Source organism: Oncorhynchus clarkii, chromosome 12 (assembly GCF_045791955.1).
Source record: "Oncorhynchus clarkii lewisi isolate Uvic-CL-2024 chromosome 12, UVic_Ocla_1.0, whole genome shotgun sequence".
Taxonomy (NCBI): Eukaryota; Metazoa; Chordata; class Actinopteri; order Salmoniformes; family Salmonidae; genus Oncorhynchus; species Oncorhynchus clarkii.
In genome coordinates, this window is record NC_092158.1 from 14,258,264 (window position 1) to 14,273,433 (window position 15,170).

A 15,170-nucleotide genomic window follows, 5' to 3' on the forward strand; every position below is an offset into this window, starting at 1 on the left:
ACACAATATTTCATCACCCACCCGCCCTCCATCCACACAATATTTCATCACCCACCCGCCCTCCATCCACACAATATTTCATCACCCACCCGCCCTCCATCCACACAATATTTCATCACCCACCCGCCCTCCATCCACACAATATTTCATCACCCACCCGCCCTCCATCCACGCAATATTTCATCACCCACCCGCCCTCCATCCACGCAATATTTCATCACCCACCCGCCCTCCATCCACGCAATATTTCATCACCCACCCGCCCTCCATCCACACAATATTTCATCACCCACCCGCCCTCCATCCACACAATATTCCATCACCCACCCGCCCTCCATCCACACAATATTTCATCACCCACCCGCCCTCCATCCACACAATATTTCATCACCCACCCGCCCTCCATCCACACAATATTTCATCACCCACCCGCCCTCCATCCACACAATATTTCATCACCCACCCGCCCTCCATCCACACAATATTTCATCACCCACCCGCCCTCCATCCACACAATATTTCATCACCCACCCGCCCTCCATCCACACAATATTTCATCACCCACCCGCCCTCCATCCACACAATATTTCATCACCCACCCGCCCTCCATCCACACAATATTTCATCACCCACCCGCCCTCCATCCACACAATATTTCATCACCCACCCGCCCTCCATCCACACAATATTTCATCACCCACCCGCCCTCCATCCACACAATATTTCATCACCCACCCGCCCTCCATCCACACAATATTTCATCACCCACCCGCCCTCCATCCACACAATATTTCATCACCCACCCGCCCTCCATCCACACAATATTTCATCACCCACCCGCCCTCCATCCACACAATATTTCATCACCCACCCGCCCTCCATCCACACAATATTTCATCACCCACCCGCCCTCCATCCACACAATATTTCATCACCCACCCGCCCTCCATCCACACAATATTTCATCACCCACCCGCCCTCCATCCACACAATATTTCATCACCCACCCGCCCTCCATCCACACAATATTTCATCACCCACCCGCCCTCCATCCACACAATATTTCATCACCCACCCGCCCTCCATCCACATAATATTTCATCACTCACCCGCCCTCCATCCACACAATATTTCATCACCCACCCGCCCTCCATCCACACAATATTTCATCATCCACCCGCCCTCCATCCACACAATATTTCATCACCCTAAACCCGCCTGCCCCGTGGATATAACCGTGGGGACTCTGGGTTATGAGTCAACCCGATGATATAACCGTGGGGACTGCGGGTTATGAGTCAACCCGATGATATAACCGTAGGGACTGCGGGTTATGAGTCAACCCGATGATATAACCGTGGGGACTGCGGGTTATGAGTCAACCCGATGATATAACCGTAGGGACTGCGGGTTATGAGTCAACCCGATGATATAACCGTGGGGACTGCGGATTATGAGTCAACCCGCTCATCACTAGTGTACAGGTGTAGTTTGCACATCCAGCATATTCCCAATCGCAAGGAGAAAATAATAAACTGCATTTGAAAAATAAAGAAACTCCAGGATATGTTTCCATTAACAATCTCTCCGAACAAAAGTGGGTTGTGTGCCACTAACAGCTGCTCTGATCTCTCTATCCTTACTTGAACTTAATCCTGAACTTAATCTTGATCTCTCTCCTTCTCATCCCAAGCCCCTGGAGCTGATTTGTGAGAAGGCCATAGCCACGTGTAACCGGCCGCTGGGTGCAGGGGAAGCCCTACGTAGAGTCATGGAGTGTCTCGCCTCAGGAATCCTGCTTCCAGGTACAGTCCCTACCAGTCTCTCTCTCTCCCTCTCGCTCTCTCTCTTCTAGGTTTTCTGTCTCTCTTTCTTGTTCTTTCTCTCGCTCGCTCTGTCTTTCTCGTTCTATCTGTCTGTCTGTCTCTACTCTCTCTCTCTTCCCCGTTACAAACAGAAATGGGAAAACAACAATCCTGTTAATGCTTTCTGATGATCAGGTTGATTTTACGATATTGATATTTGAATACTAACTCATTAGTATTGAATGATGTAGGAATGAGAGGCTCATTCAGTTCACCTGAGCGAACAGTCAATAAGGAGAAGGATTGGGAGGTCTGTATGAAATAAGGAGGAGGGGGAGGTCTGTATGAAATAAGGAGGAAGGGGAGGTCTGTATGAAATAAGGAGGGGTAGGACTATATGAAATAAGGAGGAGGAGGGGGGGGTCTGTAGGAAATGGGGAGGAGGAGGGGAGGTCTGTAGGAATGAGGAGGAGGAGGAGGAGGGGGAGATCTGTAGTTTTGAAAGCACAGGAAGGGATGGAACGTTATGATACTGTATTGATATTGTAAGGAAAGACCAGAATATGATGATGTCTCATTGACAATGCCACTTTTGAATAAAGTCTCCTTCCGACCCCCAGGAGGACCAGGGTTACATGACCCATGTGAGAAGAAGCTGACCAACACCCTGACGGCCATGACAGACGAGGAGGCTGAGGCCATCACCTACAATGCACAGGTAACACCTCACTTCACACCTGTCACTTATAACTCGTGGGATATATAACCTTGCCTGAGACCTGATGCCCTGTGCTAATGCCCCAAGGATTTAGCTCAGTGGGCTAACACAGTCTTGTGGCATGCAGGAGACCTAGGTTTCAACCCAGTCGGTCATTCCTGGAGGCCATTACCTATAGCGTCCAGGTAGAGTCCTCGGTGTAGTTGTCTGCAGTGAGTGTTTCGTGTTGACAGCAGCTGGCCAGGGGGACTCCATCCTCTTATCTCTTCTGTAGCCTGGAGATTAGACTCCTGTCAGACAGGGGAGAACCCTTAAAGATGCTCTGCTCAGCTACCTACTCTTATCTGGGCTCTGGGCTGTGGGACTGCATCGACACACACCTTATCAATCCAGCCTCACCGCCTCCCACCCTGGATCTGAACCTTAATGATGAGCATGGAAAAGCACTGCCTCAGTACCCCTGGGACGTGTGTGTGTGAGCCTGTATTTATGTGTATTTACATTCGGAAAGTATTCAGCACAATCTACACACAATACCCCATAATGACAAACAAAAATAGGTTTTTAGAAATTGTTGCTAATTTATATAAAATTAAAACTGAAATATCACATTTATATAAGTATTCAAACCCTTTACTCAGTACTTTGTTGAAGCACCTTTGGCAGTGATTACAGCCTCGAGTCTTCTTGGGTATGACGCTACAAGCAAACCTGTATGACTGCAACACCTGGGGCGGCAGGGTAGCCTAGTGGTTAGAGAGTTGGACTAGTAACCGGAAGGTTGCAAGTTCAAACCCCCGACAGAATCTGTCGTTCTGCCCCTGAACAGGAAGTTAACCCACTGTTCCTAGGCCGTCATTGAAAATAAGAATTTGTTCTTAACTGACTTGCTTGTGTGTAAAGGTAAAAAAATAAAAAATAATTATATATATATATATATATATATCTTCTCTGCAGTTCCTCTCAAGCTCTGTCAGGTTGGATGGGGTGCATCGCTGCACAGCTATTTTCAGGTCTCTCCAAAGATGTTAGATCTCTGTGTGTGTCTGTGCCAATGTTTGTGTTGCTTCACAAAGCTGTATAAGGTGTTTTTTAAATGTAATTTTACTGCTGTCATGTGCTATTACTGAGGAGTGACTTCCGTCTGGCCACTCTACCATAAAGGCCTTGGTGGAGTGTTGCAGAGATGGTTGTCTTTCTAGATGGTTCTCCCATATCCACAGAGGAACTCTGGAGCTCTGTCAGAGAGACCATCGTGTTCTTGGTCACCTCCCTGACCAAGGCCCGTCTCCCCCGATTGCTCAGTTTGGCCGGGCGGCCAGCTCTAGGAAGAGTCTTGGTGGTTCAAAACTTCTTCCATTTAAGAACGATGGAGGCCACTGTGTTCTTGAGAACCTTCAATGCTGCAGAATTGTTTTGGTACCCTTCCCCAGATCTGTGCCTTAACACAATCCTGTCTCGGAGCTCTACGGAAAATTCCTTCGACCTCATAGAGTGGTTTTTGCTCTGACATTCACTGTCAACTGTGGGATGTTATATAGACAGTTTTTTGAGAGAAAGGATATAGAGAGGATAGAGAGAAGAAGGATGGAGAGAGAGAATGGAGGTGTGTGTGTGTGTGTGCGTGCGTGCGTGCAGCCCCAAAGGCATCTATTTTATCTTAGGTAAGTCTGTGCTGCTTCTCCTTTCATCATTCTCTCAGTGACGAACAGGTGGTGTTAAACTGCCAATCACGATATCCACAATATATTTCCCTGCAGACATAGTCATAGATACAGTGAACCATGAAGACCCAATAGCTTCTCTATGTCACTAGTCTGAGCCACAGCAAAGTGCTGCTCAAATGATCTGCTTGTATTGTTTACCTGGAGTTAGTACTGGAGCCACTGTTGCTAAGTAAACCCAGTGACACCTGGCAACTGTGATGGCAGTCTCTATCTCTCTATCTCTCTCTCGCTCTCTCGCTCTCGCGCTCTCTCGCTCTCTCTCTCTCTCTCAGCACGCCCTGAGACTGATGGCGTTTGGTCAGATCTACAAGGTGCTGGAGATGGACCCTCTCCCCTCTAGTAAACCCCAGAAGTACCCCTGGTCAGACAGGGATGGCTCTGGGCTAAAGAGGCCTTATGAGGACGGGCCCACGGACGACAAAGACCTCATCAAGAAAATGAAGAGGAACCTGAGGAAAGGTCAGCTCTGCTCCCCTGACCTTGCTCAGTCATTTGACCTGGGCCATGTGATAATATAAGATAAACGTATTTGTCCACAGACATTTTTTGGGGACAATTACGGCCAGTAGTTTCTCTAGTTGGCTATACAGAATAAACATATCTAGGACCAGGCTATAATAAACTTATCAGAAGGAATTGGTTAGAAGGAAACAGATTTAGCAATGAGCTTCTGGAATAGAATAGTGCACACAGCCACACATCACAGTCAGAATGTGAAGCTGTTGCCTGAGGATTTGATCAAACTGTTTCTGTGTTTTGAGATGGTGGTTAGGTAGTGTTACTATGTTAGAATTAGGCAGAAATGATGGTCTTTGGAAAAGGCTGGGCGATATGGCCAAAATATCATATCATATGATATTTTTCACATTTTTTATGGTATTTTATGTTTTTGATTAATACAAGTTCTAAATTTGCTTTAGTAGTGAGTGATCCTAGTGTGGCAACACATACATTCTAAGTGATTTCAATGAGTCTTTCTACATTCTGATTGTTTTATACTGTTCAATTCAACTTCAACCAAAAATAATTTCCTGCATTTCATCAAGTTCTGCATTTTCTGCACTCATGTGAGATCATTTCCACACTGCCACGATATGGGCAAAATACTAGGCCTTATATTTAACCAGATGTTGCAATTGGGAATTAGATTAAAACACTTGGGAGAACTGTTGGAATCATGGAAATAGAATGACTGTTCTAATTCTATAGTTAGAATTTAAATAATAGTGGGCACTTTGAATACAGTGTTGTTTGACATGACAACAAATGAAAATGCATTGAGTTATTGTGACAGGGTAGGATCCAAAGTGATGTTCCGTGTTTCCTCGGGGACCCTATAATCTTTGGCTACATTAAATCTTTATTCATGTAGCGAACATATTCATGCTTCGCCTATTCCTCTTTGATTTAGAAGATACTGTTGTTGCACAAACAACATGCTGATTTTAGGCCTCCACCAATACTGGTATCAGGCTGTATTAGCTAGCTACGGTTGCTCTGACTCACTACTTTTATTAGCTAGTTAGCCAGCTAACTAGCGATTTAGCATTAGTGACTAACACGATTTAGCTTAACTGACTAAGAAAATACAAACTAGCTGTTTGCAGATGTAAGAAACACAAACTAATATTGTAATTATAGAACACTTGTGGATTTATATTAAAATCAAATTGGAAACAACATTGTTGTCATCAACATTGTTGCATGTGCTGCATTGACCATGCAGACTGAGCGAAAGTGTCTCGTGGGCAAGCAACAACAAATGCGCTCCTTGAGTGACGGGGGGCGGGACTAGGTCTGTGTGGAAAGGGTCAATGAGAGAGTGGAGAGGGATGACTCAAGTAGCGAGTAAACTATAAAAATAGACATTACACACAGCTTATCAAATTTAACAAATCAAACATTCAAGTACCGTTAGAGAAGGTGAAGTAAAAACCCAAACCGGTCAGTACATCAATACCGTTATATAGTAAAATAAGGTATACCGCCCAGCTCTACTTTGGAAGCAAGGGTCCCCTTTTGTAATATTCAAAAACACAATCAAAAGCTCCAAGGCAACTTCTCAGATACAGTGTTCTGTGAATAAGCATTTATAATATCACCATGTATTTAAGACATTTGTTGATTGAACAACAATCACTGTTATTTTGTTTACTTGTATCTCTCGCTGTCTCCCTTTCTCTCTCTATCACTCTGTCTTCCTTTCTCTCTCTCTATCTCTCGCTGTCTCCCTTTCTCTTTCGCTCCCTTTCTCTCTCTCTCTCTATCTCTCGCTGTCTCCCTTTCTCTTTCGCTCCCTTTCTCTCTCTCTCTCTCTCTCGTTGTCTCTCCTTTACTCTTTCTCTACTCCACCTATCCTCCAGTCCTCGACAGCAAAGCAATAGACACCAACCAACCAATGAATGCTCTGATGCGTCTGAATCAGATACGTCCAGGTCTGCAGTACAAGCTGCTGTCCCAGTCCGGCCCGGTCCACGCTCCTGTCTTCACCATGTCTGTAGACGTAGACAGCACTGTGCACGAAGCCTCAGGCTCCTCCAAGAAAACCGCCAAGCTGCATGTTGCTGTGAAGGTAAAAGATCCCTATATGCCAGGTGACTGAGAGAAGAGGTGGATACATGTTGGGAAGGGGAGGTAAATAAAGCGTGTGGGTCGGAGGGGGGAGGGGCTAAATAGAGGGCAGGTACCCCTGGTCAACTGAGATGGTGCTGCAGTGGATAGCAGCCGTTTGACAGGCTCCTGATCAATCCTACTATATATATTTTTAAATTACGCTGATCTTAACTGTTTTTTGTATATAATGTCTTCGCCATTAATTTCCTATGACTGAAAATCACTTCTGGAGATCAGAAGAGCGATCAATAACCTCAGATTACAATTTCTACTTAGAGTCGGCAACTCTGGACATTCTGCTTTCTCCGGACCAGGCCCTAATGCCCGTGATTTTAAAGAGGAAGCCACCGCGGAGAAGAGTCAGACGAGCCGGCATCCTGACCAAAATACGTTGGCGAGAAAATAAACCGCCTCTACCCTCTGTTCTGTTGGCGAGATAATAAACCGCCTCTACCCTCTGTTCCGTTGGCAAGATAATTAACCGCCTTCTGTTAGCAAACTTAGTCACTAGAGAACAAACTTGACATTCTGTTCAACATTATCCTACCAACGGGACCTGAAGAATACGCTGATTCGGTGTGCGAGTTCATTAGAACGTGCGTTGAAGATGTCGTTCCCATAGCAACGATTAAAACATTCCCTAACCAGAAACCGTGGATTGATGGCAGCATTCGTGTGAAACTGAAAGCGCGAACCACTGCTTTTAATCAGGGCAAGGTGTCTGGTAACATGACCGAATACAAACAGTGCAGCTATTCCCTCCGCAAGGCTATCAAACAAGCTAAGCGTCAGTACAGAGACAAAGTAGAATCTCAATTCAACGGCTCAGACACAAGAGGCATGTGGCAGGGTCTACAGTCAATCACGGACTACAGGAAGAAATCCAGCCCAGTCACGGACCAGGATGTCCTGCTCCCAGGCAGACTAAATAACTTTTTTGCCCGCTTTGAGGACAATACAGTGCCACTGACACGGCCTGCAACGGAAACTTGCGGTCTCTCCTTCACTGCAGCCGAGGTGAGTAAGACATTTAAACGTGTTAACCCTCGCAAGGCTGCAGGCCCAGACGGCATCCCCAGCCGCGCCCTCAGAGCATGCGCAGACCAGCTGGCCGGTGTGTTTACGGACATATTCAATCAATCCCTATACCAGTCTGCTGTTCCCACATGCTTCAAGAGGGCCACCATTGTTCCTGTTCCCAAGAAAGCTAAGGTAACTGAGCTAAACGACTACCGCCCCGTAGCACTCACTTCCGTCATCATGAAGTGCTTTGAGAGACTAGTCAAGGACCATATCACCTCCACCCTACCTGACACCCTAGACCCACTCCAATTTGCTTACCGCCCAAATAGGTCCACAGACGATGCAATCTCAACCACACTGCACACTGCCCTAACCCATCTGGACAAGAGGAATACCTATGTGAGAATGCTGTTCATTGACTACAGCTCGGCATTCAACACCATAGTACCCTCCAAGCTCGTCATCAAGCTCGAGACCCTGGGTCTCGACCCCGCCCTGTGCAACTGGGTACTGGACTTCCTGACGGGCCGCCCCCAGGTGGTGAGGGTAGGCAACAACATCTCCTCCCCGCTGATCCTCAACACTGGGGCCCCACAAGGGTGCGTTCTGAGCCCTCTCCTGTACTCCCTGTTCACCCACGACTGCGTGGCCACGCACGCCTCCAACTCAATCATCAAGTTTGCGGACGACACAACAGTGGTAGGCTTGATTACCAACAACGACGAGACGGCCTACAGGGAGGAGGTGAGGGCCCTCGGAGTGTGGTGTCAGGAAAATAACCTCACACTCAACGTCAACAAAACTAAGGAGATGATTGTGGACTTCAGGAAACAGCAGAGGGAACACCCCCCTATCCACATCGATGGAACAGTAGTGGAGAGGGTAGCAAGTTTTAAGTTCCTCAGCATACACATCACAGACAAACTGAATTGGTCCACTCACACAGACAGCATTGTGAAGAAGGCGCAGCAGCGCCTCTTCAACCTCAGGAGGCTGAAGAAATTCGGCTTGTCACCAAAAGCACTCACAAACTTCTACAGATGCACAATCGAGAGCATCCTGGCGGGCTGTATCACCGCCTGGTACGGCAACTGCTCCGCCCTCAACCGTAAGGCTCTCCAGAGGGTAGTGAGGTCTGCACAACGCATCACCGGGGGCAAACTACCTGCCCTCCAGGACACCTACACCACCCGATGTCACAGGAAGGCCATAAAGATCATCAAGGACATCAACCACCCGAGCCACTGCCTGTTCACCCCGCTATCATCCAGAAGGCGAGGTCAGTACAGGTGCATCAAAGCTGGGACCGAGAGACTGAAAAACAGCTTCTATCTCAAGGCTATCAGACTGTTAAACAGCCACCACTAACATTGAGTGGCTGCTGCCAACACACTGACACTGACTCAACTCCAGCCACTTTAATAATGGGAATTGATGGGAAATGATGTAAATATATCACTAGCCACTTTAAACAATGCTACCTTATATAATGTTACTTACCCTACATTATTCATCTCATATGCATACGTATATACTGTAATACATGTATCACTAGCCACTTTAACTATGCCACTTTGTTTACATACTCATCTCATATGTATATACTGTACTCGATACCATCTACTGTATCTGCCTATGCTGCTCTGTACCATCACTCATTCATATATCCTTATGTACATATTCTTTATCCCCTCACACTGTGTACAAGACAGTAGTTTTGGAATTGTTAGTTAGATTACTTGTTGGTTATTACTGCATTGTCGGAACTAGAAGCACAAGCATTTCGCTACACTCGCATTAACATCTGCTAACCATGTGTATGTGACAAATAAAAATTTGATTTGATTTGAACTGTAATATTCTATGTTTGACGGCGTCGTGGCTGAACAAGGACATGGATAATATACATCTCGCTGGCTTTTCCATGCATCGTCAATAACAGTCGGCAGCCTTGGGTAAGATGAGGGGGGAGGAGTGTGTCTCTCTGTTAACAACAGCTGGTGCACAATCTCTAATATTAAGGAAGTCTTGCTTGCCTGAGTTAGAGTACCTCGTGATAAGCTGTAGGCCATACTATATATCAAGAGTTTTCATCTATATTTTTCATAGCTGTCTATTTACCACCACAAACTGATGCTGGAACTAAAACCACACTCAATGAGCTGCATAGGGCCATAATCAAACAAGAGAATCCACACCCAGAGGCGGCGCTTCTCGTGGCCAGTGATTTTAATGCAGGAAACATTTTTTACCAGCATGTCGCCTGTGCAACTAGAGGTGAGAAAATCTAGATGACCTTTACTCCTCTCACAGAAACGCATACAAGGCTCTCCCTTGCCCTCTGACCATAACACTATCCTCCTGATTCCACCTTACAAGCAAAAACTCTAACTGGACGTACCAGTGGTCCGATGAAGCGGATTCTAAGATACAGGACTGTTTCGCTTGTACAGACTGGAATATGTTCCGGGATTTATACGAAGGCATTGAAGAGTTTACCACATCATTCACCGGCTTCATTAATAAGTGCATCGTCGTCCCCACAGTGACCGTACGTACATGCGTATCCCAACAACCTGCCCCTCAACGTCAGCAATAGATAGGAGCTGATCCTGTACTACAGGAAACAGAATGCCAAGCTCGCCCCGTTCCACATCGACAGGGCTGTAGTGGAGCAGGTCGAGAGCTTCAAGTTCCTCTGTGTCCACATCACGAAGGAATTGACATGGTCCAGACACACCAAGACAGTCGTGAAGAAGTCAAGACACTGCCTCTTTCCAATCAGGAGGCTGAAAAGGTTTGGCATGGGTCCTCAGATCCTCAAAAGGTTATACAGCTGCACCATTGAGAGCATATTGACTGCATCACCACTTGGTATGGCAACTGCTTGGAATCCGACCGCAAGGCACTACAGAGGGTGGAGCGTACGGCCGAGTACATCACTGAGGCTGAGCTCCCTACCATCCAGGTCCTCTATACCAGGCGGTGTCAGAGGAAGGCCTGAACATTTCTCAAAGATTCCAGCCACCCAAGTCATAGACTGTTCTCTCAGCTACCGCACGGCAGGTAGTACCGACGCACCAAGTCTGGAACCAACAGGACCCTGAACAGCTTCTACCCCCAAGCCATAAGACTGCTAAATAGTTAGTCAGAGTAGATATTAGTTAACTATTTAACTATCTGCATTGTTGATTATCTATCCTGTTGCCTAGTCATTTGACCCCTACTGTACCTATATGTACATTTCTACCTCAATGACCTCGTACCCCTGCACATTGACTCAGTACTGGTACCCAGTGTATATAACTAAGTCATTGTGTTATTATTATTCTACCTTTCTCTGTAATGTCGGGAAGGTCCGGTATGTAAGCATTTCACTATTGGTCCACACCTGTTGTTTTTGAAGCATGTGACAAATAACATTTGATATTGATTTGTGAGTGTGTTTTACAATGCAGTGTACAGTGTGGGAGTGTTGCAGGCTGTTCAGACTACTGAGCTGAGCTGTACTTCGCCGGCCTGCTTACACATTCACCATAGTAGATGGAGCGGTGCTAGAAAGGACTGTGAAACTAAACATCTGGTTCAGGTCGGGTCGGTGTGATAGAACTACTAGATAGTACTAATAGTTGTATAGTAGCAACAGCATTGAGGCATTAGTGTTTGTACACAGGGTCACAGTCTAGACAGACAGATAGGTAATATGATTGTATAAGATATTATATAAGTAAGTTAGTAGACCAGAGACACATCTGTTGCGTTGTGTGAGGAGAGAAGTATGCGATTCAGACTAGAGGTTGACTGATTATGATTTTTCAACAGCGATACCGATTAATCGGCCGATTTAAAAAAATAAAATAAAAAAATAATAATAATAATTGTATTTGTAATAATGACAATTACAACAATACTGAATGAACACTTATTTTAACTTAATATAATACATTAATAAAAACCCATTTAGCCTCAAATAAATAATGAAACATGTTTAATTTGGTTTAAATAATGCAAAAACAAAGTGTTGGAGAAGTAAAAGTGCAATATGTGCCATGTAAAAAAGCTAACGTTTCAGTTCCTTGCTCAGAACATGAGAACATATGAAAGCTGGTGGTTCCTTTTAACATGAGACTTCAATATTCCAAGGTAAGAGGTTTTAGGTTGTTGTTAATATAGTATTTATAGGACTATTTCTCTCTCTACCATTTGTATTTCATATACCTTTGACTATTGGATGTTCTTATAGGCACTATAGTATTGCCAGTGTAACAGTATAGCTTCAGTCCCCCTCCTCGCTCCTACCTGGGCTCGAACCAGGAACACATCGACAACAGCCACACTCGAAGCAGCGTTACCCATCGCTCCACAAAAGCCGTGGCCCATGCAGAGCAAGGGGAATAACTACTCTAAGTCTCAGAGCGAGTGACGTTTGAAACGCTATTAGCGCGCACCCCGCTAACTAGCTAGCCATTTCACATCGGTTACACCAGCCATTAGGCTGATAGGATTGAAGTCATAAACAGCACTTTGCTTGCGAATTGTTGTTTGAATGAATGCTTACGGGCCTGCTGCTGCCTACCACCGCTCAGTCAGACTGCTCTAACAAGTCATAGACTTAGTTATAACATAACACACAGAAATACGAGCCTTTGGTCATTAATATGGTCGAATCCGGAAACTATCATTTAGAAAACAAAACATTAATTATTTCAGTGAAATACAGAACCGTTCCGTATTTTATCTAACGGGTGGCATCCATTAGTCTAAATATTCTTGTTACATTACATAACCTTCAATGTTATGTCATAATTACGTAAAATTCTGGCAAATTAGTTCGCAAAGAGCCAGGCTGCCCAAACTGTTGCATATACCCTGACTCTGCGTGCAATGAACACAAGAGAAGTGACACAAATTCACCTGGTTAATATTGCCTGCTAACCTGGATTTCTTTTAGAAAAATATGCAGGTTTAAAAATATATACTTCTGTGTATTGATTTTAAGAAAGGCATGGTGTTTATGGTTGGGGCGGCAGGGTAGCCTAGTGGTTAGAGCGTTGGACTAGTAACTGGAAGGTTGCAAGTTCAAACCCCCGAGCTGACAAGGTACAAATCTGTCGTTCTGCCCCTGAACAGGCAGTTAACCCACTGTTCCTAGGCTGTCATTGAAAATAAGAATTTGTTCTTAACTGACTTGCCTAGTTAAATAAAGGTAAAAAAAAAAAAAAAAAAATTATGGTTAGGTACAGTCGTCCAATGATTGTGCTTTTTTTTCCCGCAAATGTGCTTTTGTTAAATCATCACCCAGCGTTGCATGGATTATATGCAACGCAGGACACGCTAGATAAACTAGTAATATCAACCATGTGTAGTCATAACTAGTGATTATGATTGATTGTTTTTTATAAGATAAGTTTAATGCTAGCTAGCAACTTACCTTGGCTTCTACTGCATTCGCGGAACAGGCAGGCTCCTCGTGGAGTGCAATGAGAGGCAGGTGGTTATAGCGTTGGACAAGTTAACTGTAAGGTTGCACGATTGGATCCCCCGAACTGACATGGTGAAAATCTGTCGTTCTGCCCCTGAACAAGGCAGTTAACCCACCGTTCCAAGGCCGTCATTGAAAATAAGAATGTGTTCTTAACTGACTTGTCTAGTTAAATAAAGGTGTAAAAAAATAAAATAATAATTGGCGCCCAAAAATACCGATTTCCGATTGTTATGAAAACTGGAAATCGGCCCTAATTAATCGGCCATTACGATTAATCGGTCAACCTCTAATTCAGACACATCTATTGTGTTGTGTGAGGAGAGAAGTATGTGATTCAGACACATCTGTTGTGTTGTGTGAGGAGAGGAGAGGAGTGCAAGTGTCGGTCATGCAGTGTTGTGTTGTTGGGCTCCAGTTGTGGTCACACAGGGATGACTCTAACCCCCCTCCTCGCCCCGCCCCCCTACTGGATACTGTGGGGTAAGGCGGCCAAAGCCGTGTAATCCCAAAGTCGTTGTGAACAAAGAGACTCTCCCAAGCATAGAGCTGGGATGATCCTCTATCCTCCAACGATTGCCATAACAGGTCCAGGAGGGTTACTCTGCTTTTCCGCTGCTTTGATCTGGTGCCGCAAGGACGCACGCGCAGGGACGCACGCTCAGGGACGCACGCTCAGGGACGCACGCTCAGGGACGCACGCGCAGGGACGCACGCTCAGGGACGCACGCTCAGGGACGCAGGGACGCACGCTCAGGGACGCACGCTCAGGGACGCAGGGACGCACGCTCAGGGACGCACGCGCAGGGACGCACGCTCAGGGACGCACGCTCAGGGACGCAGGGACGCACGCTCAGGGACGCACGCTCAGGGACGCAGGGACGCACGCGCAGGGACGCACGCTCAGGGACTCACGCGCAGGGACGCACGCAGGGACGCACCGAGGTCCGGACCTCTGTAATGTTTTCGAAAAACTGTTGAGACTTGGTTGTTCATCAGCAGTTTTCCTCTTGTAACATGTCACTGAATTAGGAGGCAGGTAGCCTAGCGGTTAGAGCGTTGGGACAGTAACTGAAAGATTGCTGTTTCGAATCCCGGAGCCCACAAAGCTCTGTCGATGTGCCCTTGAGCCAGGAACTTAACCCTAAGTGGTCCTGTAAGTCGCTCTGGATAAGAGGACTGCTAATGACTAGTATAAATCAGCCCATGTCAGTACTACTTTGTTTTATTGGTAAATTAGTCTAGTTAGTCTAGCCAGCTATCTAAACTTGTAATAATCATGGCCGAATTACCAAACCTAGCACGCAGGGCACCTCAAGGGGGCCCCACATTGATTTCTCACTCAAATACAATATTAACATGGAATAAGTCATGCAAAATGTTTAGAATTGCAGGAAATTAGCTGTAAAACTGCAACAACAAGAAAGTTCCGTAAAGCAAACATATTTGTTTACCTTTTGTTAATAAAATCCATGTCCTGCTAACAGGTTCCTCTGAGTTAATGTGTAGAGGCTAAGTGTTTGTAGATGGACTTCACTAAAACTCAGACTCTGGTAATGGCCCTGCGCGCGCGACTGTGTGTGTATGCATGTTTACGTGCGCACGCGTGTGTGTGTGTCCAGCTGCAGCACATTCACCAATTTGGGTCAGACACAAAGGGTGATCCTGTTCCATCCACACAGAGAAAGGTACCGGTCCACTGACTACAGAAGCCCCAACTGTACTGTGCTTCTGCTGGTGAATTAGCCTGTAGGGAACCTGCTGTTATAGTAATACAGTGTTGGAGATTAAACTCAGTCACT

General features: G+C 45.8%; 1 protein-coding gene across 4 annotated transcripts in view; it reads left to right on the top strand.

Moving 5' to 3' along the window:
- The window catches only part of LOC139422738 (spermatid perinuclear RNA-binding protein-like), a 186,157-nt gene that overhangs the window by 151,136 nt on the left and 19,851 nt on the right, over positions 1 to 15,170 (top strand). For all 4 annotated transcript variants that reach the window (XM_071174051.1, XM_071174053.1, XM_071174049.1 and 1 more), the window contains exons 9-12: positions 1,694 to 1,805; positions 2,426 to 2,523; positions 4,523 to 4,709; positions 6,614 to 6,822. In XM_071174051.1, the coding sequence (XP_071030152.1) occupies positions 1,694 to 1,805; positions 2,426 to 2,523; positions 4,523 to 4,709; positions 6,614 to 6,822 (606 nt within the window). The remainder of the gene's footprint in view (positions 1 to 1,693; positions 1,806 to 2,425; positions 2,524 to 4,522; positions 4,710 to 6,613; positions 6,823 to 15,170) is intronic.